At 44.3% G+C, this 25,836-nt stretch overlaps 1 protein-coding gene, 3 long non-coding RNA genes and 1 pseudogene across 4 annotated transcripts; 3 read left to right on the forward strand and 2 right to left on the reverse strand.

Moving 5' to 3' along the window:
• Nucleotides 1–10,142: 10,142 nt before the first annotated feature.
• LOC111258154 lies at nt 10,143–10,506 on the reverse strand. Its single transcript, XR_002678749.1, has 3 exons — nt 10,459–10,506; nt 10,239–10,335; nt 10,143–10,165 (listed from the first exon to the last, which is right to left on the reverse strand). It is a non-coding gene; the product is annotated as an uncharacterized LOC111258154 (long non-coding RNA).
• Nucleotides 10,507–13,495: 2,989 nt separating this feature from the next.
• On the forward strand, nt 13,496–16,633 carry LOC111258185. The gene is made up of 3 exons (XR_002678795.1): nt 13,496–13,512; nt 13,691–13,762; nt 16,522–16,633. It is a non-coding gene; the product is annotated as an uncharacterized LOC111258185 (long non-coding RNA).
• On the reverse strand, nt 14,523–15,727 carry LOC111258186. Its single transcript, XR_002678796.1, has 2 exons — nt 14,905–15,727; nt 14,523–14,802 (listed from the first exon to the last, which is right to left on the reverse strand). It is a non-coding gene; the product is annotated as an uncharacterized LOC111258186 (long non-coding RNA).
• A 3,171-nt stretch (nt 16,634–19,804) lies between the features above and the next one.
• LOC101782650 (protein STRICTOSIDINE SYNTHASE-LIKE 10) lies at nt 19,805–22,659 on the forward strand. The gene is made up of 3 exons (XM_004978952.1): nt 19,805–20,100; nt 21,571–21,840; nt 21,951–22,659. The coding sequence occupies exons 1-3, from the start codon at nt 19,805–19,807 to the stop codon at nt 22,525–22,527; spliced, it is 1,143 nt and encodes a 380-aa protein (XP_004979009.1). The 3' UTR covers nt 22,528–22,659.
• Nucleotides 22,660–23,982: 1,323 nt separating this feature from the next.
• On the forward strand, nt 23,983–24,419 carry LOC101783065 (annotated as a pseudogene).
• Nucleotides 24,420–25,836: the final 1,417 nt, after the last annotated feature.

Here is a 25,836-nt window from a genome sequence, read left to right on the forward strand (position 1 = left end):
TTTGTCCTTAGACCTGAGATTGTTGCATGTATTCTAGATGTGGATCGACCTACTTAGGGGCTATCAAACGCTACGCCGTAACAGGGTAGTTATAAAGGTAGCTTTCGGGTTTGTCAAGAAGCATGCTATGAGACATGGTCAATCAAGATGGGATTTGCCCCTCTCTGATTGAGAGTGATATCTCTGGGCCCCTCGACCGAAAATGCATGGCCATGCTACGTACGGTTAAGAGTTAACCTACAAAGGGATTCCGAATCACAGGATCGAGAAAGAGCGGTCGGCTTGAAGCTAGACCAAATATCGTGAGGCAAAGGGAATAGAATGTATATTATGTTGTGATGGTTCGTCTGATATGATCTTCGTGTGCGTATAGGAGTTGGCACGTCTTGCTAGAGGCCGCTACCGACTATTGGGCCGAGTAGGAGTACTCGGGCCATGTCTATGCGTATCCGAACCCATAGGGTCACACACTTAAGGGGCTGGAAGCCCAATTCGGATCTGATCCGAGTTGGATTAGGTTTAGAAGTACTAATGGGCCTCGGATCCAGAGGCCCGTCAGGAACCTCTATAAATAGAGGGGTGGGGGCGCCCTAGGGTTTACACCTTTTTGGCGAAACACACTTGCCGCGCCTCCCACGCCCTCGCCTGTTGCAACTCGCGGATCTAGCAATCCGGCTTGCGACGCTTCCTCCCTGCACGTGTGGATACCTTGGAGGTGTTGCGCCTGCAGCACTTGGACGAGCCATCGACGAGCCGCCGACGAGCCGCGGCACCGGAGGCGATCTTGCTGCACGTGGACGAGCTGCTGAGGAGCTGCTGGACGTGATCGACTACGTACGACTACGTGATCGTCTTCACTGCACCGACGCATATCTACATCTTCCGCACCAGTAGTGCGTCGAGTGGTAATCCCGTGATCCTTATACGGCAGTTCTTCCTGGTTATACGCGGTAGAAATTTTGATTTGCGCTAGCGTAGCCTACCTCGTATCCCAACACAATCGACCCGACGAAGGTCGGCCGTGAAGGTATGGCACCCAACCCCATAGGGACCGGCATCATTGTCCCCATCCGTATGGGTTCTCCCTTCCCGCCAAGAATCCCCCCTAGGGGCGGATCCTAACGAGGCTTGGTCTTCCGTTCGGGGTGGCTCGCGATGCATCTCCCGGCTCCGTTCCTGGGTGACTCGTGCATCTTCCTTCAAGCGGTTCCGCTCAAGGAGGGTGCGCAAGTCCTGCTGCCCGGAGCGGTGGGGGAGGAGACATGTTGGTCCTTTATGAACGGCTAGGGGATGGATGGTGGGCTGAACCACACCCCCGTCCGTCCTGACTGGTTTGGCCGCGCGAGCTTTTGCCCAGCCCGTAAGGAGCTTGGGCCTTGCTCACTAGTTTGGTTAGATCTTCCAACCATTGCCCCACTAAGGTCTCGACTGCAACCTCCACCGGTGGGTGCCGGAGGAGGGTTGGGCGGCTGCTAGGGCGTCTCCCGGCAACAGGTTGTTGAAATTGAGGCAACGGCGGGCATGGGAGCTGCGCCGGTGGGCCGCTGCCTTGGCACGCTTGTTCACCTCCTCTTGGAAGTGGGTCACCCAACCCACGGCGGAACGGTCTCCGCCGGAGACCGAGTGGGGAGTGTTCATGCGTGGCGGCGCTGAAGCCGCGGTGTCTAGCCACCGTGGGGTGGGGACGGGTGTCGCCAACTGCGATGCTGCCGCCCGTCGATGGGGCATTTCTTGCCTCCTGCTGGCTTCGCCATCTAAGTCACTATGGTGAGCCTGGCGACGATCGAAACGGCTCCCCATTGCCTCTGCGCAGGTGGGAAGCTTCAAATCTCAACACACCACTATCCCCCTACCTGACGCGCCAACTGACGGTGGTCAAGCACCGAGAGCGGGATTCCGGAGGGACCCGTTTTAGAGATTCGGCCTGGGGCTTAGTTCGTGCGTAGGGATTCGAGAGGCGTTTAGGGGAATTAACGTATGATTTTGCTAAGAGAGTTTTTAGACAGGTTCAGACCACTCGAAAGCGTAATACCTCGTAGTAACTAGGAAGGAAAGAATAATAAGTTGTTTTATGTCTGCAAGTGCAAGTGCAAGACATCTACGGTAACTATCGGAATGGAGTTGTTTATATTTTCTTGGAGACATAGCATTATATGTAAAACAAAAAAGAAATTTAACGAGCATCGTGGTTACTAGTGATACGACAGGACCTGACGACAACGGCAGGCATGAGTAAAGTAAGCATGATGATGAGTAAAGCAAAGCATGATAGAAAGAGGAATAGCCATGATATTACCAATGAATTGTCATGCGCGCAAATTCCTCAATTGCATCTGTATTTATCCATAATTTCGTTGAAGGAACTCAACAACAAAATGGATTATTTCTGCGTAATACTATATCTCAAGTGTTGAACAGAAAGGCTAAAAACTGGATAACTCATCAAACTTTTTTTCTTGCTTGCAAAGAAAGACCGTGTCAAACTAGACGCAAACCGTAAGCATTGCCCGTTGCCGCTGTGTGTAGGTTTGGACATTATTTGCATCGAGTGACAAGTGCCGATAAAAAGGATCTCTGACTACTCTGTTTTTTTATGAGCTCATTGGAGATGCCAGATGCCTTTCGTGGATGCAGCGACACTCGGTCAGCATCTTCACTGGCTGGTGTGGGTTATCTGTCCTGCTGACCTGATCGGCTGATCCGACCGTCCCTTTCGTGTGGGCCCAGGCAGCGTCCTCGTCACGAAGAAAAACTGAACTAGTATTCGAAGAAGAGTAAATGCGGTCGGCCGGCCGCCGGTCGCTACCTAGAGACTGTGCAGATCGTCTCTCTCTCTCCTTTTCTTTTGGAATGGAAAAAAATTCCGCAGAGCATTTCTTATCCGCTAGATGTTGTTGTCTGTGGGACAGTGGCTGATGTTCAGAGATATTTTTGAAGGTGCGATTCGAAAGCTGGGGGAGGAAACTTCTCCTGTGATCACAAATATATATAATATAAAAGTATATATGGTTTTGTTTCGATTCAAAATTTTTTAAGTTTGGGAATGTGTATAAAATATATCATCGTCTACAAAATGAGTTGTGTACGTGATAAGTTTTAAAAGTTCTTTTTTCAAAATCAATTTAGTGATGCCAACGGCCAACCGTACGTTAACAATCTATACAAAGTTTTAGATATTGAGGGTTGAAGTTAAAAATAAGTTTAACGTATGACAATTCTAAATGATCTTATATATTTCTAATCAGGAAAATTGCTATAGATCGCGGTGATAGTCCATGTTACAGCACGTTTGGCGGAGCTCTTGTGGAGCAACACATGGAGACATGGAGTGGTTCCAGGGAGGCTCTATCAAGAGGGAGTTTCTACCGAATTACTCCAAAAGTGATTTGGTGGGAGTCGTTATCTAAAATAAACTAAGGGCATATTTGGTAGAGCTCCATCTAATTTTGATTTTTTATGATAACTGATTTTTTGAGAGAAGTAATTCTGTGGCAGAAAGTGATTCTTTTTTATTCTCTAGCCCAAACTCTTAAAATTAGGATGGAGAATCACTTCATAGAATCATGAAAAACTACTTTTTTCAATTGCTAGACTCTTAGTTCATTTCAAAAAATCATTTCATATCAGAGAATCACTTCTCTCTGGAAAATCGTTTGGCAAAACTCCTACTGAATTTAGTAGAGAATAATAAGGCCTAAATTAGTGGAGGTGAAAAAAAACAAGATTCCCTGATTCATGTCTTCCGTAATTCACTTTCAATTCTCTACAGAAGTTTATCCGTGACAAATACTTGAATTACTTTCTTAGATAATTACTTTCCACGTAGAATCACTTATAGGAGAAGAGCTTCGCCAAACAAACGTACCCTTATATCTAGGTACGTATCGCTCAAAGTATTGGAGGCCAACCAGAGCCTCTGCGGTGTCCAGACGGTCGTGGGCCACGTGGCTGCTTTGATTCGTGGGCTCGTCCTTGCCTCTCGAAAAAATCGAGCGCACCGGACCTCGCCTCCTCCCGTTTCCTTCGCAGTCTTCGCTTCGTCCAGCGCTGCCAGCGGCCTTCCTGCGAGCCGATGCTCGGGCTCTGGGGAGTCGCGCCTCCTCCTTTCCTCTCCACCGCCTTCTGGCCATGACTCCGACCGCCCGCAAAGAAGGTGGAGGCACGGCGGCACCTCTGGCGCAGTGAGGCAGTCTGGTGACAGGCTGTTAGCGCCTTCCGCCCGCTTTTTCCTCTCATCTTTATCTTTTCCCAACCAGTCACGGCTCAATCCCAAACAAATAGGAGTTAGACCAATTACGTTGTACCATTTGAGATAGCTTCTACAGTTATGTCCTCGCTAGATGCTTAGCAAAATGGTTCTACACACGTGCTAGAATGAAAATATATTGATCAGTAATCAGTAAGACCAAAATTTTCTCTGAATGTCATCCCTTTCTTGAGCTGTCTGACGGTCTTGAGTGCTACAGCCCTGTGTACCTAATAGCATTGGCACATTACATGGATCCTATTTGATGAGGAAATGCATTTAGCCTCTGGATATCCCTTTGTTCTTTATTTTATTTTCCTTTGCAAATTTCCAACAACCTGAGCTACTTGCGCACTATAAAACAGGACGTCACAAATGGTTTCTTGCGTTACAATATTACATCTGGAATTGTTTCTTCATGGCATAGCATATACTTCAGTCTTATTATATGCGTCGCTGCTGCCCAGGCAATCACGGCCGCCAAAGCCTGTATCGAGTGTGCCTATGGACATTCCTGCACTATCCTTGCATACTACCCAGGGACATGATGCCATGTTCGTTATGGACATGTGAGTGTCACCTAATAATAGTCGATTTACCCATAGTTTGACCAAAGTTATACAATCTGTTTCATACCAATTTTATGACCACAGGTTGTTCCATAGTACTCCTACTATCATTCTGCAATGTCAAAGTTGCATAATTCAGTTTTCTTCTTTCCAGGATTTTACGATTACAGCAAAGAACTATGTACCTGCCGATGGTTCATTTGATTATTCATGTAATCCTCACCTAAACTAGATACTGATGTCTACATAGTTTATATAGGGTGATTTAGTGTTCTGCATTGCAGTATTCTTTTTTCTCTTTTATTCAGCGATCAAGTGCTACTGCTGGGCTCTGTAAATTAAGATTGAACAATTGTCCTGATTGTGTTATAAAACATCAATCGTTTGTTCTATCACGTCTTTACTATAATCAGTCCTCTCACATGTCTTGAGTATACAACAAGGTAATAGTCTGAAAGGTACTGCTTAACATTTTCATTTTCCTCTGCGCCATGCCACCATAATCAGCAGCGCAGAGCTGAAACGGGCGCGGACAAAGCGCGCCACTCTTCCTAGTTATATACTACATCTGGTCAGATTCATATGTGGTTAGGACAACTACTCAACTTATATGTATCAAAAAAAATTCCATCCCAACATCATATTATAATAATAACTAGAGACAGCATCATATTATCATGAAAATAAATTTATTGACTAAGAAACTTACACTACTCTTGGGGTGACTTCATTACCACCTTTCCAAGGTGGCGGATCTAGTTTCAGAGTTTAGCCGTTTAGGGTGCTCTTCTTGAAGGGAAAACGTGTAGGCTATGCTAGCTGTAACAAATTAGATCTACCTAGTTCACCTAGAAAATTTGCGAGTAAAGGAGGCCATAAACGTTACCACTAGATGCGCAGCGCAGCGGAAGAAGGGTTGGAGCAGCCGATCTAACGTAAGTGCACGTCGGTATAGAGGAAGTAGTTGATTGCAATCGCCTCATCCTTGTCCCAGCAGCGCCGCAGTAGCCGATCAGCGTAGCAGCAACAGCAGAATCGCCTCCACGGAGTCCGCATGTACGGGAGAGTAACGTCATGCGCTATGCTAGCACTGCGCGCCCGGCTAGGGTCTCAGGATTAGGCCAAGAGGAGATGGTGGCTAGAGTTTGTGGCGTGGTGGAATGATGCGCCTCTAACCCTACCCATTATATTTATAGAGTACATTAATGGACTTTCAAACTGCATTGTTAAGCAAATATCCTATGAATTTTTAATCCAAATTATTATGATTGCCTTTTGAGCACAACACCAATACTTCTCCTTTTTTCTTTCCTTTTCTTCTCCCTTCATATTCTTCTTTCCTTAAAAAATGGAAAGGGGAGGGGCTTATAGTAATTCCAAAATCCCCCTTAAAACAGCCCAAAAATCTGATTTAGGGAGAAAAAGAAAAAAAAAGCATGCTCCAACAGTTCCCCAACCTCGCTGCAAAAATACAGGTACCTGAATCCTGCCTTCGTTCCCCCGCAAATTTGTGTGAGCTCGGCGCTTCCCCCAATCGCTAGAGGAGCGGAACCGCTCAGCATCATCGCGGCGGGCGCCATCAAGCTGCTCATCTACAACGATGGATTATTCATCTGTTGCTCTCTGAAGATGGAGTGCTGTCCCTCCCCGTCCTCCTCACACCGGCATTGCGCCTCCCCGCCGATGGCACACCACACCGCAACCCCAGCAGACACCCTCCTGGCCGCTCTCACCCACAAGCGGTTGGCCACCCCTCTCTCCCCGGCGGCGACGCCGTTCTTCCCCGCCGCCGCTTCCAACGACCACTCCAAGGAGCTCCACTAGGCGGACTCCAGCCCGCCGTCGAGTGCGTGCGGCTTGCCGGCCCGGACATCTCCGGCCTCCTACCTCGAGGTTACTTGCAGCACCCCCGCCACCAGACCCTTTGTCAAGTGGAGCTCGGCAGGTACGTTCCATCATCGTGCAGGAGGCGCACGCCGAGCGCGCCCGCGCCATGACAACGCTGCTAACCGCGGACCCCACCCTTGTCGCCCCATGCACCGCGGGCGGCTTCTACGCTCGTCGTCAGGCTGCCAAACCATGGTAGGGATGACCGCCGAGCTCCACCTTGCTGGGACGGCCGCTGTGGTGGGCACGCCCTTCTGATGGTGGTCGGGGCTGAGGCCTCAATCGGCCGGCTTGGGGCGGCCGGATCGGAAGCAACAGGAGAGAGAGTCAATGGGAGGGAGAAAGAAGAGATGAGCAGCGAAGGGATATGATGGAGGATATCCGTAGGTGGGATTGCTGACAGCTAGGGTCCACACATGCTGACGGGGCTAGTTTTGAATTATTGGAGAGTTTATTATCGGAGATCTGCTGTGAGGTGACATGGTTTTGGGGAAATAAATTTTAGTAGAGCCTCCAATAGATTGTTTTGGGGAAGGATTTTTTTAAGAGACTCTTGGAGGTGCTCTTAAGCTCTGCCCAATCCGCCCCTTCCTTTGGCACTGCCACGTCACATTCGAAATTGACCTTTATCTCCATTATTGTACCCTCTAGCAAGTGACATCTGTTCCACTGACTTGACAAAATTAAAGAGCGTCACCCCTTCGTCTTTGCAATCTTTCCAGCCTATCTGAGGATGAGTGGATGACAAAGAAGCGCCGGAAAAGAAGTCTCCATCGAGAGAGAGTGTCGGCAGGTTTGTGTGAAGTAATCATTTGGAAGCGATCGATTCCATCCACCAATGTGATTCACCATTCATTTTGGGTCATCTATCATTCATCTTCCTGGAGTACTTTTTGTGTCCGGGAGGGTGGTACTTCACCTTTTTTTTTTCCCTATCGCGACTACTGTAGGTTTTATGCTCCCTCCATCCTAAATTACTATTCATTTTGACTTTTTTAGGTATCTAATTTTTGCTATATATCTAGACGAAATATATATCTAACTCTAAAAATCTAAGTAATTTGGAACAGATCGAATAGCATATATACGAATGAAATAATCTAAGAAACTGGTATTGATAACACTAACATTAGCCCAGGGTTTGACTCCGAGTGGGCCCAGCTAGCATCACACGCCGCCCCCTCCGAAGTCTGAACACGCACGCCGTTTGGGCTGTCGCGGCTTGGATGGAGGCCGCCTGGACGACCAGGCCCGGAAACTCACAACCGCGCCCCGCCGATATAGCGCGGCCCATGAATGTACAACTGCTGCCAAACCATTTCGTGCCGACGGCGGCCCATGCTGGCAATGCCATGTTGCGCGGCCTGATCGATCGGGTACCGTTTCTTTTTCTTTTGACGAAATTGCAAATGCCAAATAGTACCACATACGAATATTGCATCACTGCAACTACAAGTTTTTGGAAGCATATTTAGAGCCCTTGGGGTCAGAACACAACAAACATGTTGACATGGCATGACGTTAAAAGTCGTTAGGAGAGACATATTGCACGGATTTTAATAAGTGCCTGAAATTTTTCTTCTCTACTTGGCTACTTCCATCTCCATAAAGTGTGAGCTTTTTTGAAAATGTTGCTCACCCAACAATTGTCTACCCAAATCAATCCAACATGCGGCGGGACCATGATGCCCACACCCCTCTGGAAGTATAACATTATATGTAAGGAAAATAAATAAATAAATCCACATGAAATTTAGTTAGGGCAACGACGACCATTACACTGGTGTGTATACGTGTACTGAACGAGACTGTATGAAAAAGAAACAAAAACACCCAACTAACTAGGCGCTCAACCTAAAAATGCAAACCTCAACACAATATAGTGTATCTTCTGCATCTGATACAATAAATGTAAATATCCAATGTGATATTGGTAAAGTATATCAGGAAAAAAAAACAAGATCCACTTTAATTAAGTAACATCCAAACCACAGCTTGGTCAGATTCACTTAACTACAATCAGCGAAACCAAATGGTATAGATCAAGTAGATCTCGACTTTTGGTTCACAGTTATAAAATTGTGCATTGCCATATATTGTTATTTGGGCGCCTCTTATTTTGGCAATATGATTGCATTACTACGTGACTCTGAATTTAGTTATCAAGGTGCGTATCTCTGGCTAGTTTTAGACTTTAGTTGATGGAAAATGAAAATTTCCGGCTCCTACATTCATATGTGACTGATTCTAGTAGTTATCAATAAGTGTATCTCTGTTTATTTTTAGATGATTAAAATGTTCACCTAACCTTCAGCTACAAGGAGTCTTTTATATATACTAGGATTGTGCCCGTGCATTGCCACGGGTAATAAAATATTTATATTTCAATAAGTAGAGCATCCAACAAAATAATAATAGTACGAAAATAAGTACAAATATTTAAAAAATATTTATTTATTAAAAAACATAGTTTCTAAATTAAACAAAGCTAGGTATGACACTATATTCCAAGGCGTGATGCATGTCTTTGTAGAAGAGATAGATATACAACAATCATTAGCAATTACGGTGCCCTCAACCTCAAGGCCTCAACGTATTTCATGAGCCTGACAGCAGAACCTTGTGTGAGGCTTCATAGGCTTCATCGGGATCAGTTTATTCTGCCAAACATTCTTTTAATACTTATGCTCACAAGTAGACATCTTGTACTAATCAGGTTCTAGGTATAGCGGAAACTAAAAAATATAGTAGAAGGGACAATACTTCCTCAGTCATGATATCTCCAACCTTAGCGAGGTACCTTAGAACTTTACAATAGTAGAACCTTGCTTTCCAGAATATTGTTCAAGTTTCTTTTCACTACAAAGGGACAGTAATATAGCTTTGCATCTACCGATATTTTCCATTTAAAAGGAAAAGGAAACATCTAAGGATAATACATTTCAAATAGTAAGTTACAAGTGCAAGCACTAAGCAGTAGTTTCTATCTTCCAAAATTTTACTCTCCGAGCTTCCAGATAACTAACTCTTGGCGGTTACAATTTACACTAAACAGGTTGAAACAAGTAAACATGTAAAAATTAGAATATAAACAGAGGAGGTAGGAGCCTTACAGCCTTAGCCTTTGTGATGGAGTCTGGCATGTCACTGCCATAAATCGAACTTGTCCCTTGTGAACGTCATCAGTTCTTTTTCTCTAATTAGCATGACGCCTTAACCGTAGCAAGCAAGACTCATTTTCTGATTCGGTTATTCGGTTTACACGGATGCAGTGCTGCTATCTGGTTTTTATTTGGTTCACAATTCATTGGTAGAGTCTGGGAGCAGAGCACTGCACCTGAAGCCTAGAAGAATCGCAAGTGCCTTCACACGATCACGTGCAACCGGCTCCATGTCCAAGCATCTGCTGTCTGGCTCATATGAAGATGCCACCCTGAGTGTAGGCGTACCTGCTTGAGAGTACCTATTGGATGGTTCTTTCTCAGTTAGATAGTACTTTCAACAAGTAACGTGGTTGAAAGATAGCTGTCTACTACCATTGTAAAAAGTTTGGCAGTTGTGCATTATTTGCATCACGCATCGCTGCATAGAAGTATTCACAAGTGACAGCTTGTCCATCATGCCTTTGGAAACCTGTGATGAATCCCATAATGGTTAGATGAAGAAAAACAGGAAGCAACAAAATAGAACGTCAGAGTTTTAATCATTGGACTATCACAGTGTGTGCTTAACAGGAAACAGCATGAAAATACATACCGTGACTGCCAAGTTGTTCATAATCAAAGTCACCAGGGAAGATTCAACAGATGATGTTCCAGTGCAAGAGGGAATGAACTATAATCAGTTGATGGCTTTGTACATCTCACTGTATACCACAAACTTTATAGACAGAAACTCACCAGTATAGAAGTTGTCCATTTGCCAGTCAAATTAAATAAGTTACTTGATGTAGGAATGGGGATGAATAGGATGTGCCATAGGCCCAGCATCCTGGACATCAGGGAAAAATCACAGGGTAGTCAAAATACCATGCCTATGCAGTTTATTTCATTGGCAACAAATTGGAATGCAGTGACAAGAGCGCAGATCAAGAAAACCTGAGGAAATTGATAGATTCTGAGATTGGAGACATCAGCGATCCGTTTTACTGTACGACAGCCGAGATCTGACGAGAACTCCTGCACAACCAATTAAATTAGAAGAGTAGGATGGAAAAACTCAAAAACATAATTGCAGCACATGGCCCACTGCCTGATTACCTGATCCCTGAAGACGGTTAGTCTTTCTCTCAGGGTTAGCTGGAACCAATCACGGCAAGTTACTCTGCAACAGCATAGAGATAAGGATCCTTTCAACAGGGAAAAAAGAGATCATTCCCATTCAGCTGTACAAAGCTAATAACTAATCATGACTCTAATCTCATAAGAAAAAGCACCAATTGATGTTTAAAGAAAAACAAATGAAGAAGCGAAAATGGTGAACAAATATTAATCAGTCATCGAGGAATTAGACACACTCTAAAATAAAATAAAATGACAAACAGAACTAACATCCATTCTGGTGATATCGTGGAGACAGTTTGATGAGGACATCAGCACCAACGATACATCCATGCCACAAGTACCAATTTCTGATCCCATTACTCGCGCTCGTGCTCATCAACTCAACCATCAGGCGAGTACACTTTTGAATTCATGTCCATCATATTTAGACTATGGAGACACGTGCACTCTTGTTTTGCGTAGGAACCAGGGAGAAGACCGAAAGGGAAAAGGATACGCGTAGGCTGGATTCGGACTGCAGAACAACACTAAATTGTGACGGTCACCACGGTCACATACGGACTCAGATTGGGATGTTCAAGTACTTCCTGGAATCCTTATGAAGTCTATTTTCACATGGATTCAGACTCATGTCCATATCTATTCTGAGACGGCCGCAATGATCAAATTACTGCTAAGAGATTTTTCTATCTAAGGTGTTGTGTCGGCTTATTTTGGCCCAATGGGCCGTGTATCATGTTGGGTCCATCAAGGATGCGTCCTAGGGTTGGAGCACGACCCCAACACCCTTGTGGTCGTCCTCCCATATTCTTATACCCCTTAGCTGTCACCAAGAACACTCGGGTTTTGTTTAGATTAAGTTTAGCTTTTGCTACTTGCTTGTAAGCGCGCGTGCTAGATCAGCCGCCCGTCTTCTTGTCTTCGGAATCCCAACATAATTGAGATTGAGTTTGAAACCTTCATCTACATCTAGTAATTCAGTACTTGTTATACTTATTCTTGCTAGTTCTTCGATTGCTTGCAGGACGAGTGCCCTGGTTGGGTGATGCGCTCCACAAGATCGCGGTAGCTATTGGAGGTGGTGTATCGGTTGCTAAGGCGCAGCATCCTTGGAAGGCTGTAGTCGGGCCATAAACATCGTCTCTATCCACCAATCGAGTTATCCCCTCCCCTCTCATCGAAAGATCGGGATTCAACCCAATGGGTGCATATTAGTTGGTAATCAGAGCAAGGTTTATTAGTGAGAGACTTCCAATCCTTTGCTAAATCTGAGTACATCTTTGTGTAAGTCCGACTAGGAATCTGAGTTGATTGAGACCGAATTCCACGTGGTGTTGAAGTTCAAGTTGGAATCGGTTTTGAGTCCGAATTGATTGCTGCTGTGTTACCAAATCTTGCTGCTATTACGCTTGTACTAGATATATTGAAGTGTTCCAGAAAGGCAGCAATAGTTCATACCTTTACTCGACTTCTCCACGTTGTGCATATCCATATTAGCTCGGTTTACTCCAGAGAGAGAGTGTGTGTGTGGTGTTTCGGAATACCCTTGTACTTTTGGAAAAAGCGTGTATGGTGTTTGACTCTTGTGAAATCCCTTTATTTATATAATCAGTTGTGAGGATCCCTGAAAAAAAAAAAGAAGAGAAAAAGAAAAAAAATAGGAAGAAAAGGGGTGGTTTGTTGTGCTTCTCTATTGTTTTCCGGGTTGTGTGTTGTGACTTTCTTTGGGTCTAGGCTCACGCCTCTAGCATTGTCTAGGCTAGAACCAGCACAATACCACCATTGAACGATTATTCAACTTGCTTTTGTAACTAATAGGGTGCTAGTACTTCCTTGCTTCAGCCTACCTACAACCCTACATATTCGACTGCAACTTGACAGGTCTTGTTGCTGCGGCATCGATACACTTCGCTCTATGGTTGCAGACTTGTTGGTTGCCGTCCCCTCCCGCTAAGCAAGGTAAGAATTGGTAAGAGCTTGTAAAACAGGTTGAGAGTGAGTGCCTTGCAGTAGCTACATCCTAATAGCTGTAGGATTTTTATTTCTTCACGTGTTTTCTTGTGACATGTCCCACTTCCATCCTGTAGTGTTCTGTTCATTTGTTATTTGCTACTGAATGTGCAACACACAGGTGCACTAGGTTGGCCATTGTAATTGCTGATAGCTAAGTTAAATATGACTGAATTACTTTTCCATGATATCAAATATGCTGTTCATAGTCTAACAGTAAATTCCACATCTCATAGTTCTCTCATCTCTCTTATTAAACTTGTCACCTTCATCTCTTTTCATCTTGGCCTCATTTATGTTTCATATTTTTCACCTCCTATCATTTGCTTCTCTTAATCTACCAATTTGTCAATGTATGCATGTTGCTACTTTATTCAGACTTCAGCATGTGACATATGCTAATCTGCTTGCAACAAGAGATATTCCCCCCAGATTAAGACTTTCTTTACATTTACAGGGTCCCAGCTTAATGGCCGATGTTGTGACAGTGGCGGATCCTTGTGAAGAAAATGACAAGGTGCTTATAGTTTGCCTTTGTAACCACAGTTATTGCCTTCCCATTTTTGGCAATATATGGTAACAATTTATTGTTCTATGCAAATACATTCACTGAAGAATATAGAGAGCAGAACCGTCTTCACAATTTGCACATGTTGAATTCATATTTTGTGAACCCATTTGCTTCTGTGCATCAGGCACTGGAGTCTCCTGACAGATATCAGATCGACCGTTACATCACTTCTTCAGTCAAAAGTGCTTTCTTGAAGGTGACATTTTTGCAGCTGCCATTATTACATCAGTAGTGTAGTTTTAATTTCTATTTCATTTCCTACATGAGATTATTATAGATCACTTGCACACTTTTCTCATATGTGAAACCTTGAATCTTTATCAATTGCCACTGCACCTATATGTTGCTTTTGATATTTCATTGCTATTCTATTTCATTTCCTACCTGAGATAATTATAGATCACTTGCACACTTTTCTCATATGTGAAACTTTGGCAAACTGAGTGATAAACTGATAACTCAGTGGTGTGGTTGGTTGTGGTCGTGCCCACCGATCGGGGTTCGAACCCAGTATTGCACCAAAAAAAAAAACTCTCATCGCTGTGCTCGCTGGCTTGTGGCTGCGGTGTGTCGCCGGTTCAGGTCACGGTGCGCTGCGCCGGTCTGGGTAACGGTGTATACCGGCTTACACCGGCTTAAGTTCGCTTTTGATATTGAGTGATAAACAATGTTCGGGGGATTTTCTCGACCGGGGTCATACGGTCCCTTCTTAGGGTGTGTTTGGTTGGCCTGTGGCTTTTGGAAAAGTTGTTGTGAGCTGTGGGCTGTGGAAAAGCAGCTGTGAGAAAACAGCTGTGGGAAAAGCAGAAAACCGTTTGGTTAGAGCAATTGTGAAACTGTAGCATGTGTCAGAAATACCTTTAATGCTTCTAAAGGTCTGTGGAGTGTTTATATACAAATTGCTCGTAACAAAATAATACGTTCACCAATTCACATGCAAATGACTATTTTATAAAGAAAAAAAAGTTAAATTTTATATGTTCTTCCATTGAAGTGATTGGTCCACATAAATAGAACAATATCCATCAAAAAGTTTATACAATGATGCCATCCCTCAACATTACTCTATCCTACTCTCGCACTAACCAAAACATCACCTATCCTATGCACAATACTGTTCCTGATCCTCACATCATTGTTCATGATCTTGCCGTCCATGCCACCAGTTGTCAAGATGCTGTTGTTCCATGCCAGAGAACCGACCCTCAACTCATGCACACCTCGCAGTGCCCTCAGCTGCAGAGAAAATCAATCACAATGAGCATCTTCAGCAAAACCGTAAGAAACAAAACCATTGGTAATAGAACACATCATCAGACGAGCCCAAGAAGTACCAACCAGTCGGTTCGAGGTAGTGTCAAAACGCTGGACATCAGAGGAGTTCAGGCCTACAGCAATGTGCCGGCCATCAGGAGCCCAGCTAACGCTTGTGCCGGGACCAAAGTCCTCATCAACGGTAACAAGCTCAGAAGTAGACCCACTGGAGGCATCCCAGAGGTACACCGTGCTGCCTAGCGCAATGGACAGCACATTGCTGCTTCCCCAATCTAGCAGGTTGAGGTAGTAATCGTCAGCGAGCTCTGGCGCATCCAGAGTCCTCTCTGAAGACTGCGTGAATTGACAAGGCACATTCAGTCAGTAACCATCATGGATTCACACTTCAACCGCAACCATCATCCAGGAATGTGTCGGCGCTGCTTCGCCGGCTTGGCTTGGACCACATCAGAACGGAGATCCGTGAGCATGTTCTGAGGCTCTGGCGGCTTGTTCCGGAAGGCGAGTATCCTGGTGCGGTTGTTGAGCAGCTTCTCGACCAGCAGCTTCCGGTACGCCTCCTTGGCCAGGGACACCGCCGCCGCCGGGTTCTCCTTGCCCTTCCTCGGCTCCGTCAGCAGGTAATGCGCAAAGTCCATGTCCATCGCCGACCGCTCCGGGATGAACCTGTCGCCCTGCAAAGCAAGATGATCAATCGAACAGCCTGCGTGCTCGTGCGAAGGATGGGTTCCTACGAACAGCCTGCGTGCGCGTGCGTGCGAAGAAAGGGAGATTGGGGGCGGCGGCCGGCGGGGAACGACGGCCGGGGGCGGGGTGCGGCAGGCTGCCGGGGGCGACGCGCGGTAAGGAGGCGGACGGTTGGGTGCAGAGGAGACGGACGGGACTGTGTGTCGAGGATAAATATCCGAACCGTTACCTTCGCAATTAGCGGTACGTTTTAACAAAAACACAGGGGAATATGCTTTTGATTTTGTACTAGACTAAAAGCATCTTTTGGAAAAACACCTATGATCTTTTGGAAAAACACCTATGACTTTTAGATTCTTTGGTTGGCTTTTAAGTTTTATAAAAGCAAAAGCAGGTTGGAAAGTCCAATCAAAAACACCCTTAATGCAATATTGTGGGCTGGTTCTTCCCCCAACAGATCCCTTATTAATGTGAAACCTTGAATTTTTATCAATTGCCACTGCACCAATACACATTGCTTTTGATATTTCATTGCTATCCGTTTGACCACCTCGACTCTTAACAATAATACTCCCTCCGTTCCAAATTATAAGTCATTCCAAGAATCTTGAAGAGTCAAAGTATCTCAACTTTGACCAAATTTATATGATAATATAATAACATTTATGATGTTAACTAAGTATCATTAGATTTTTTATCAATTATATTTTCATAGTATATCTATTTGATGTCATAAATCTTTATATTTTTCTCTATAATTTTGGTCAAACTTAGGATACTTTGACTCTCCAAGATTCTTGGAATGACTTACAATTTGGAACGGAGGGAGTACTTCATTATTGTCTGTCAAGGAAACATTCTACCATTTTCTTTTTTTCTTACGAGAAACATGTTACCATTACATTGGTCAATGAAACATTTTACTACTTTCTTTCGTACGAGAAACATGTTTCCATTACATTGGTCATCGAAACTTTCTACTATTTTCCTCAGATGGCACATTCTGTAGAGTTTAAAGCGGACACAACACATGAACCTGTTTTAGCGTCTCTAGCCGAGGAGACAAAGAAGCTTCTGAATAAAGATACAACCATTTTTACGTCTGTTTTGTCAAAATGGCATCCACAGGCAGCAGTTGTTTCTGCTTCCCTCATCCATAAACTTTATGGAAACAAATTGGTAGGTTATATCTGGCATATCTTATAAATGTCTATGGGTTTGTATCTTTGTGATTCTGCATACTTACAAAGAAGTGTTTTTTCCAGAGACCATTCCTTGATCATGCTGAGCATCTTAGTAAGGACGTGGTTTCTGTATTTCCCGCGGCTGATGCTTTGGAGCAATACATAATGTCTGTGATGGCTTCTGTTGCCGGAGAAGATGGTTTGGATAGCATATGCAGGCAAAAGATAGCTCCATATCAGGTCAGCTCAACCTTCCTCAAGTACAAAAACTTAGAAATCAGCAAAGCAATCCATGTGTTTGCCTTGACATGAGACACTGGTGTCATTCTTTGCCATTTTATCAACCAATTGTGCTGTGTAGTAAATTACAGAAATTTTCTTATGTCTTGAAGTCCATTATTGGTGCGGTGTTGTTTATTCTAATTCTCCTCTTTTTTTTTAGATTGAATGTAAATCTGGAAGTCCACATATACGGATTCCCATCACTGAGCTGTCAGAGTTCCTGAGAAGCTTTTCCTAGCCACGCTCGAGCTGTCAGAGTTCCTGAGAAGCTTTTCCTAACCACGCTTGGATTATAATCTAAGCGAAGATTTTCTCACTTTTCACTTTTCGCTTGTCGTAGTTCAAATCGTTGAAGCGGCTTACCACATAAGCGAGAATCGGTGGAAATAAGCTAGAATCCCGCTAAACGCTTTGCTTATTTACACTAACAGCTCTTGATGTTTTTATACTGAGAAAGGTTACAGTGATAATTAACAAAGAAGAGTTTGACAAATTAGGGGGTAATCCAAAAGGTTAGGCAACGTATTTACATGCTTTCTACCATACTGTTAGAATCTTGAAGTTACAACTTGTTTAGCAGGTGGTTCTGGCATCCATGCCAATTTGGAGGTTGGCTTTTCTCGTGACATATTTGTTGTTATGGCAAATGGAGAAAAGAAAGAAAAGAAAAGTGAAAATCAGCTTGGCTCAACATGTGGAAAGTCACACGTGCTCACACCTAGTACAGGCTACGGCATTCGTAATGCTTGGACGTTGTGCTTTGTGCAGGAATAGAGCTGCTGTGGTTGTGTTTCCTGCTGACTGGTGCTGACGGCACACGTTCGTTCAGCTTGCGTTGCGCACGCCCTTCCTCCTGTGGATGGATCCAAAAGGCGACGTGACGGGGATGGCCCGGTTAAAACTTGCAGATGAGTATGGGCGACAAGGGACCTGGGCCCAAACTCGACTAGAGCCTGTATGGGCCTGTCCCAACAAGCAGGCCGAACTGGAAAAGGTTATTCACGGGCTAATTAGCAGCGGAAGACCGGCCCATCAAAACCTGTTGCGACGGACGTGAGTGGGCCGATGTTTTCAGTTTCAAGAAAAAAACAGCAGAAGCAGGCCTCTTCTGTCTGTTTGGTGCTGCTTCGCCGTCACCAGCCCATCGGATCGCTTTGTTCGGTGACGCCAGCACGGCACCACCGTTCGTCGCACCCTCCAAATCGACACGAAACTGATGTTGAGCCGAGCACGACGTCGTCGTAGCGTAGCTGCGTAGTACGACGCATGGAAGGTTGCTGACTTAATTACGTGCTAAACACGTTGGGTTTACCAATAGTACGCGAGATAATATGAACATGCAGAGATGCACACTGGCGTACATAGATGTCGTGGTCAATCGATGTAAAATGCATGGGGAAGGGGTATATACGTTGGCGTACATGCAAGGCATGCTGGGTTGGCCAACAATGGATACACCGGCATGCATATATAGCATGCTGGGGTGGTCGGCGTTTCAAACCAGATCGAGGGGAAAAAAAATACCGCCGATAAAATATGATTCAGTCTTTTGAAAGAGTAAACTAGCCATAAAACCGATCTACTAAAGTTCTATATTACATTGCTAGATTACTTGAAAGAAATAAAACACTCGATCCAGATTGAATCTAGTACACAGAAAAGATTAGTCTTACAAGGCAAATCGTCCGAGATGACAGAATCTAGTCGCTAATTAAGAAACTAATATATAACGAACTAGATTGCATCTGTAAACCATATGCAGAATGACAATCTATGGATTGTACCAGCACCATCTGGGCAGCGGCGCGTTGCAATATGGTGTACAGGTTTCAAAAGAAACTAGAGATCAATCTAGAGCTTGTAAACTAGCCAAGAAAAACGATCTACAACTGATGTAACATGCTAGTTTTGTGCGAAAAGGCAATCTAGATTGAAAACGTAAACCAATCTACCGAAGAATGGATCAAGCAGGATCATAAACAGCGTACCGTCGTTGACGAGTAGTGGTAGAGCGTGCTGATAACGTATTATGTAATGGTGCGGTCGTGGATCCCTGATCTGGTTCTCTTCCCCCCAATAGCAGATGAGATGTAAGGAAGATGTAGAAGATCACATGTATCCCTTCCCAGTAGCACCTGAGATAAGTACATAGGAGACAATGTAGGTGGAACTTATTCTCTCTTATCATAATAGATGGGTACATGTTCCTTTATATAGCCTTAACCCTCAAGAGGTATGTTTGGTATGATCCACAATTATTCCTAGGTTTAGAGATTTCTCAACACGTAGGACCCCTGCCGGATCTGTTCCGCTCCATGTTTTCCTCTCCAAAACCTTATCCTTCATCGAGTGAGTTTTTTTATGCTTCCTCGACCGACCCATGACAAACAGCTACAGGGGCAAGAGCGTGTAGCAAACAAACAGCTACAGGTGCGCCTGGTTCCTTCTAGAGATGAGCTAGCAGATAGCTTTACTAAGGCATTATCGAGTGGAATGATTGAAGTCTCCAAGAGCAATCTAAATCTTAAGAAGAAGAGAAAAATCTTAAGAAGAAGAGAAATTTAGATTAAAAGGGATTGTTAGAAGTTATTATAGTATGTAACTCAAATCTTGGAGATATTGATTGTTGTATTTTGGCTTGGTTGATAGATAGTTAGAGATAGATTTCTTGATGTAACAGTACACCAACTGAACCAGTATCTGCAAGAACCTGCATTGTAATTTGTTGGGACTTCTCCCCTATATAAATACGCACCCGTGATAAGTCGAGATAGGCAACACGTTCTGTTATTTTACACCTCGACCGACCCATGAAGACGACGATCGGGCTCGTGGTCCTCGCGACCGCCGTCGCGGCGGCGGCGATGTTCCTATCATCCCTCGACGACTCGCGGCGCGACGACGGCGTGCCGGTGGTAGAGATACGTGGTGACGGCGGCTTCGAGCTGATCCCGTTGGACGGCGGCGCCACGGGGCCCGAGAGCGTGGCGTTCCACGACGCCACCGGCGACGGCCCGTACACGGGCGTGTCGGACGGGCGGGTCCTCAGGTGGCTCCCGGCCGAGCGCCGCTGGGTCGAGCACTCGTCGTCCTGCGCGCCGGAACTGTAAGTCCATCTTCCTCCTGAATCCTTGTATATATAGCTCTCTCTGTTCATCTGGTACGTGGTAGCTCTTGTTATGTGCAGTGCAAAGTTAACGCCATAAAATTTCTGTCACATAGAATGTTTGGTAGCTCTTAATACTAATTAGTAGTATTAAACATAGATTAGTTGGAAGTTAGAATCTATTAAGCCTAATTAGTTCATAATTTGACAATATGGTGCTAAGTAAACATGTGCTAATGATGGATTAATTAGGCTTAATAGATTCATCTCGTAAATTAGCCTCTAATTAGTTTTATAATTAACTCATATTTACTCCTCCTAATTAACATCCGAATATTTAATGTGACATAAACTTTAGTCTAGACTAAAGAACCAAACATCCTAGGTACGCTGAAACTGACATGATCTCGACATCCTCTCCGTGGAAACTGATTGAAAGGTTCTGGGCATAAATGACTCGATTTTGACATCATTTCCAGGGGCACAACAACATACAGTACTCTTTTTTATTCTTCTTTTTTTGCCCCCGGCAGTAGGATGCAATTCAGTTGTGGGCAGGTTCTGGGTTTTCCAGACTTGGAATGAAGGATACTAAGCCGAAGTTGTCAATCAAACCTGAGAAACCAGATAGCCTCTGATGCTATAAGTTTTCAGTATCTCTCTTTTGCTGATAATGAAGTAATGGTCTAATTCCAAGCACAGATAATGAGCAAGATAATACTCCAACCTTTTATGCCAAGGTCTCCATCCATCATGGTAGCTCTCTGTTGCGCTCCCAGCGATGCAAACTAAATTTTTCAAAGCTATGATTATGGTTGGGGCGTCAAATTAATGGTGCAAAAAACACTGATCGTGCCATCTTCCCTACTGAAAATGACTGATGAACTCATCGTATGACTCCATCGGACACCATGTCTTGGACAGAGTACACCATGCCAATATTTTTTCTCTCCGGTCACCCACCTCACTGGTATCCAATTAATAAGGTTAAGTGATTTTGCAATTTGGAGTTAAGGGTCCCAAGCTGTTAGCTGTATTCGAGCTACTTTCTTCTGTTAAGAAGAGGTGAAAGTGGCCAAGCCTTGTAGAATTTAGCTTCTGGTGCACTTTATTTTTAACTTTAATTTGCCCTAATACTCCATTGATAAAAAAATACAAATCATATATTTTTTCGAGAATTCAAACTTTTATGACCAACCCCTGGTCAAATTATACTATGTATTAGTACATAAAGTATGTTTCAAAATGCTATATCACACTGTTGATTATGTAGCTATGATAGATATCCTTTGAGAAAGGTCTTATTTTTTATGTGGACGAAATAAGAAAAACATCCTTCTTCTTTGAGCAGTTTAATGATGTATACAGAGAGCTGATTGATGATTGAGATGCAGTAAACAGTGTGCAGCAGTAGTCGATTATTTAGGCAAAGCACTGCAGCTCATTGATGTCTGCAATTAACAAGTGCAGGTTGGACAGCTGTAGAGGCTCTCAGGACCCGGGCCGGGAGCACGAGTGTGGGCGCCCCCTGGGCCTCAAGTTCAACAACGAGACGGGGGAGCTGTACGTCGCGGACGCGTACCATGGGCTGAGAGTGGTCGGGCCGGATGATCACGTGTCCAGGCCGCTGGTGCCGGAGTGGCAAGGGAGCCGCCCGTTCAGCTTCGCCAACGGCATCGAGATCGACTACGAAACCGGAGCCATCTACTTCACCGAGACCAGTACAAGGTTTCAGAGAAGGTGAATGCATCATCTTCGAACTTTAATTTTATGTTCTTACTGTTTCCTTTTCACATCAGTTTGATGATCTGAGGTGTCCATTGACCACGATTACTAAAATTCATCTGCAGGGAGTTTCTGAACATTGTTATATCGGGTGACAATACTGGTGGATTGTTAAAATATGACCCAAAGAGCAATCAAGTGGAAATCTTGGTTGATGGTCTATCTTTCGCCAATGGCTTGGCAATGAGCACGGATGGCACATACTTGCTCCTAGCAGAAACCACAACCGGCAAGATTCTAAGGTACTGGATCAAGACACCAAAAGCTTCAACCCTAGAAGAAGTTGTGCAGCTACCTTGGTTTCCGGATAACATCAAGATGAGCCCCAGAGGAGGGTTCTGGGTTGGTCTCCATGCCAAGAGAGGGAAGATCGCCGAGTGGTCGATTTCTTACCCTTGGCTAAGGAGATTGATACTGAAGTTGCCGATGCGGCATGTCCAGCGTGCCTCGTGGCTCTTGAATCGGCTTGGCCATCAGGTTATAGCGCTGAGATTGAGCGAGGATGGGAAAACAATAGAGGCGGTTAGTGTTCACGGTGCTATTCAAAAGGTTTTCAAGTCAGTCAGCGAGGTGGAAGAAAGGAATGGAAGCTTATGGATAGGCTCTGTCATGTCACCTTTTCTTGGAGTATATAGATTGTAGAAGCATTTGGATTGTATGATTGAATATGCAACGTGTATTTGCATATATGGTAGTCGTTTAATAGAGGAAATAACATTATACACGTGTATATGTATATTTTTCCCACCATATAATCAAATTTATTTGCAATTATTCTCGGGTTTGGATTTGAACGGCCTGTTTGGTTAATGGTTTCTCTGGCTGAAAAACACTGTTTGCTATAGTGAGTGAGAGAAAAATACTGTTTTGTAGCTGAAAAGTAGAGGTGATTCCGACAAACAAGCTCAACTGAACAGGCCGTAAAACCCCAAAACAAACTTTTCAAGCATGGGCCAAAAAACATATTCACCGTCTGATTAAAAATGAACGGTAAAACACCAGCCTCCTTAGTCACAATTGTAAAAAAAAAATCTCTTGTTCCAGACTCTTCACCTATGGTTGGTACGGCAAGTGGCAGAGCAACCCTGCAGCAACCTGCACTGCTAGTGCCTACTATCTACCAAGGGAGGAGGCCTTGTCAAAGGATAATGCACAGAGAGGGGAAAAGCTAGGGAGAAAATCAATGCTCACTGTCACTCTGTTCATATGAAAAATGCACAAATATGCAATATTCTTTCTCTCCTTTTTAATTCTATTTGGATACTTTAAAGAATTTCAGAATTTGACAAACTTGTACAAAAGATAGATCAAGGGCAATAGTTGGGTTCAGCTCAAAATCATTAGGCAAATTTGAATGAAAATTCTCTAAATTGGACAACTTTTATGTGTTGTATGACTTTTTATGGATTCAATTTGACTCCTAAAAATGTGAGGAAATTTCAGCAATCTTCATTGCATTGGATCTGTTGCTTTGCCAAATTATCAATGCGTCGTATCAAATTTCGGTCTCAAATTGAAATACAAAATCCGGTAAAAAACAATTGCTTGTATTAACTGTTTGTGATGTTTTTCCTTCTAAACAAACAATATACTGAACAATTAGCATGAAGGCCATTGCACTAACACGCATCCATTTACACCATCAGATCAGTTTGATAAAAATAGTCCCTGGATGGGTGAATCATCAACACTAACTCAAAAAAAAAATCCACTAACAAGAAAAGTATCACCGAGCTTATTTAATTGCCTAATACTACTAGCACCATAGATAGGAACGATAGGAATGACAATCATCAACCCAACTGACAAGATGGTAAGTAAAGAAAAGGATCTTTCTCTCGCACATCTTATATTCAGCCAAGCATATTTCCACACATCAAATCTTAAAACCGCAGTAAGAAATCAGTTTGGAATCAATTTGCAAGCTAAAATTCTTACACTTTTTCAATATATCAACACTCTCCAATCCCATTCTATATATATTTGATATTACGTATATAATCCTTTATACCCAACAACTCAGATCTAGCTAGAGGGCTATTTAGTGCGGCAACGCTGCGCGTGATTCTAGTCACAAGCAAAAACCAGCTACCAGCCATGGCTGCTAGGCACCATTTTCCCCTCTTCGTAGTCACTGTTCTTTGCCTGGCCATTCTCACCGTGGTCGCTGCCGCCCCCGACCCCACCTTGGCTCCCTCACTGGAGCCGTCGGCTGCGAGCGCTACAACTTCACGACTGGCATCCTTCCCGAGGGTGTGGCGGGGTACGTCCTCCGGCCTAACGGCTCCTTCGAGGTATACCTCCCTGGCAACTGCAGCTTCCGCGTTGACAGCGTGCGCGTCCGGTACAGCAGCCGCGTCGCCAGCAGCATCCGGCCAGCGTCGATCGCCAACATCGAGGGGGCGAAGGTGCTACTGGCGTGGGTTGGCGTCACGGAGGTCGACCGCAACGACGACCAATTCTGGTTCTCCGCTGGGCCGGTGCCCAAGTTGTTCCCCGTCGACACATTCGCACACAGTCCACAATGCAGCTGAGGCTTTGGAGCTTTAGGTCCTGTTTATTTTTGAGCTTTCTGACAGCTTCTCAGCGTGAAAAGTCAGAAACTCAAACAAACAACAAACTTCCCGTGCATCTTCCGAAAAGCTAGAAGCTCAGAAAAGCTGAGTTTATATGGGAAGTTGAAAAGCTCAGTTTTCCAAGCTTTTTTAGCCTAGAAAGTTGAACACATCATCTAAAATCTAGTGTTGGCTTCTTAGAAAACAAGCCAGCAACAGCTTTTAAAAAAGTCCAAAAACTGCAGCTCAAACAAACATGCCCTTAGTTGATTGTAGAGAAAAGCAGGCGAAAAGCATTGCAGTTGATCGTCAGTGCTCCTGTTGATTTGTTTTTGTGTTTTAATTTGCCGTGTAATCTTGCTGTAAGATTCGTTTGTGTGTGTTTAGGATTTGCCATTGGGAAAATTAGTTCTGTAGCATCGAAAGATTGCGACTTCTGTAAAATATCACTAAAAGACATCAGCCTCATAAAATACCATTGAAAGGTGCAGACGTTAACTGAACTTGCACTCCATCACATTTTTTCACTGAAAACTTATTTTTGGACACTTTTCAGCACATAACATGAATGTGGAATGACCTTGCTACCCTTGGCTTGAGGACCAAAAGAAAATCAAGTCCCAGGCATTATCCACCCGACCCATCACCCTCCCCTCGCCTCGCCTGGACCCGTTGCCCTCCCACCCGGCGGTGCCGCCCAACCTAGCACCTGTGACGCTGTCCCTCCCAGCACTTGTGACCCCACCCATCTATCCCTGTAGGTGGGAGTCCTGGCACACAGGCATTGCGGCCGCCCTTAAGGCAGGCCCGTGGCTGGGCGCCCTTTGCCAGCGCTCGCCCGCCCACCTTCCGATTTGCTACCATCCGCTGCCCAACCTAGCATTCCTAGGCGGCCCCTCGAGCCCAGTGTCATCAGATGCCTCCAATGGAGATCCCTGAAGGGTAAGACAGAAACTCTAGCTCGTCCTATCCCTGTTATTGCTCATTGTTCCTCATATGCTTCTAGGAGATTAGTTGTATTGTAGAAATTAGTTGTAAAACACACATGTTGTTAGATACGTGGAACGATTTTGGTATGCGATTGGAACTAAATAGTACTACTTCAATGGAAATTGCAACAAATGAGTCAGATGGATTAGAAGTACGGATCCCTTAGAAGTGTTATTAATTTCTGCACTGCTACTATTTTCAGGATCGATAAGAACAATGCTTGTAGAGTAGTGATTGATGTATCCTCCTTCTCAACTGTTGAAGATGGTCGAGCGGTGTACCAAAAGGTAGATGTTTGGAGTGGTGGGTAGATTCAGATGAGTATTCTATCATTGACATGGAGAAGGATGTTTTCAAACACTTTACTTGGGCAAGCAACCAGGAGGCAAATTTTTGGTTTGCAGAT

Source organism: Setaria italica, chromosome VIII (assembly GCF_000263155.2).
Source record: "Setaria italica strain Yugu1 chromosome VIII, Setaria_italica_v2.0, whole genome shotgun sequence".
In the NCBI taxonomy this organism is placed as follows: domain Eukaryota; kingdom Viridiplantae; phylum Streptophyta; class Magnoliopsida; order Poales; family Poaceae; genus Setaria; species Setaria italica.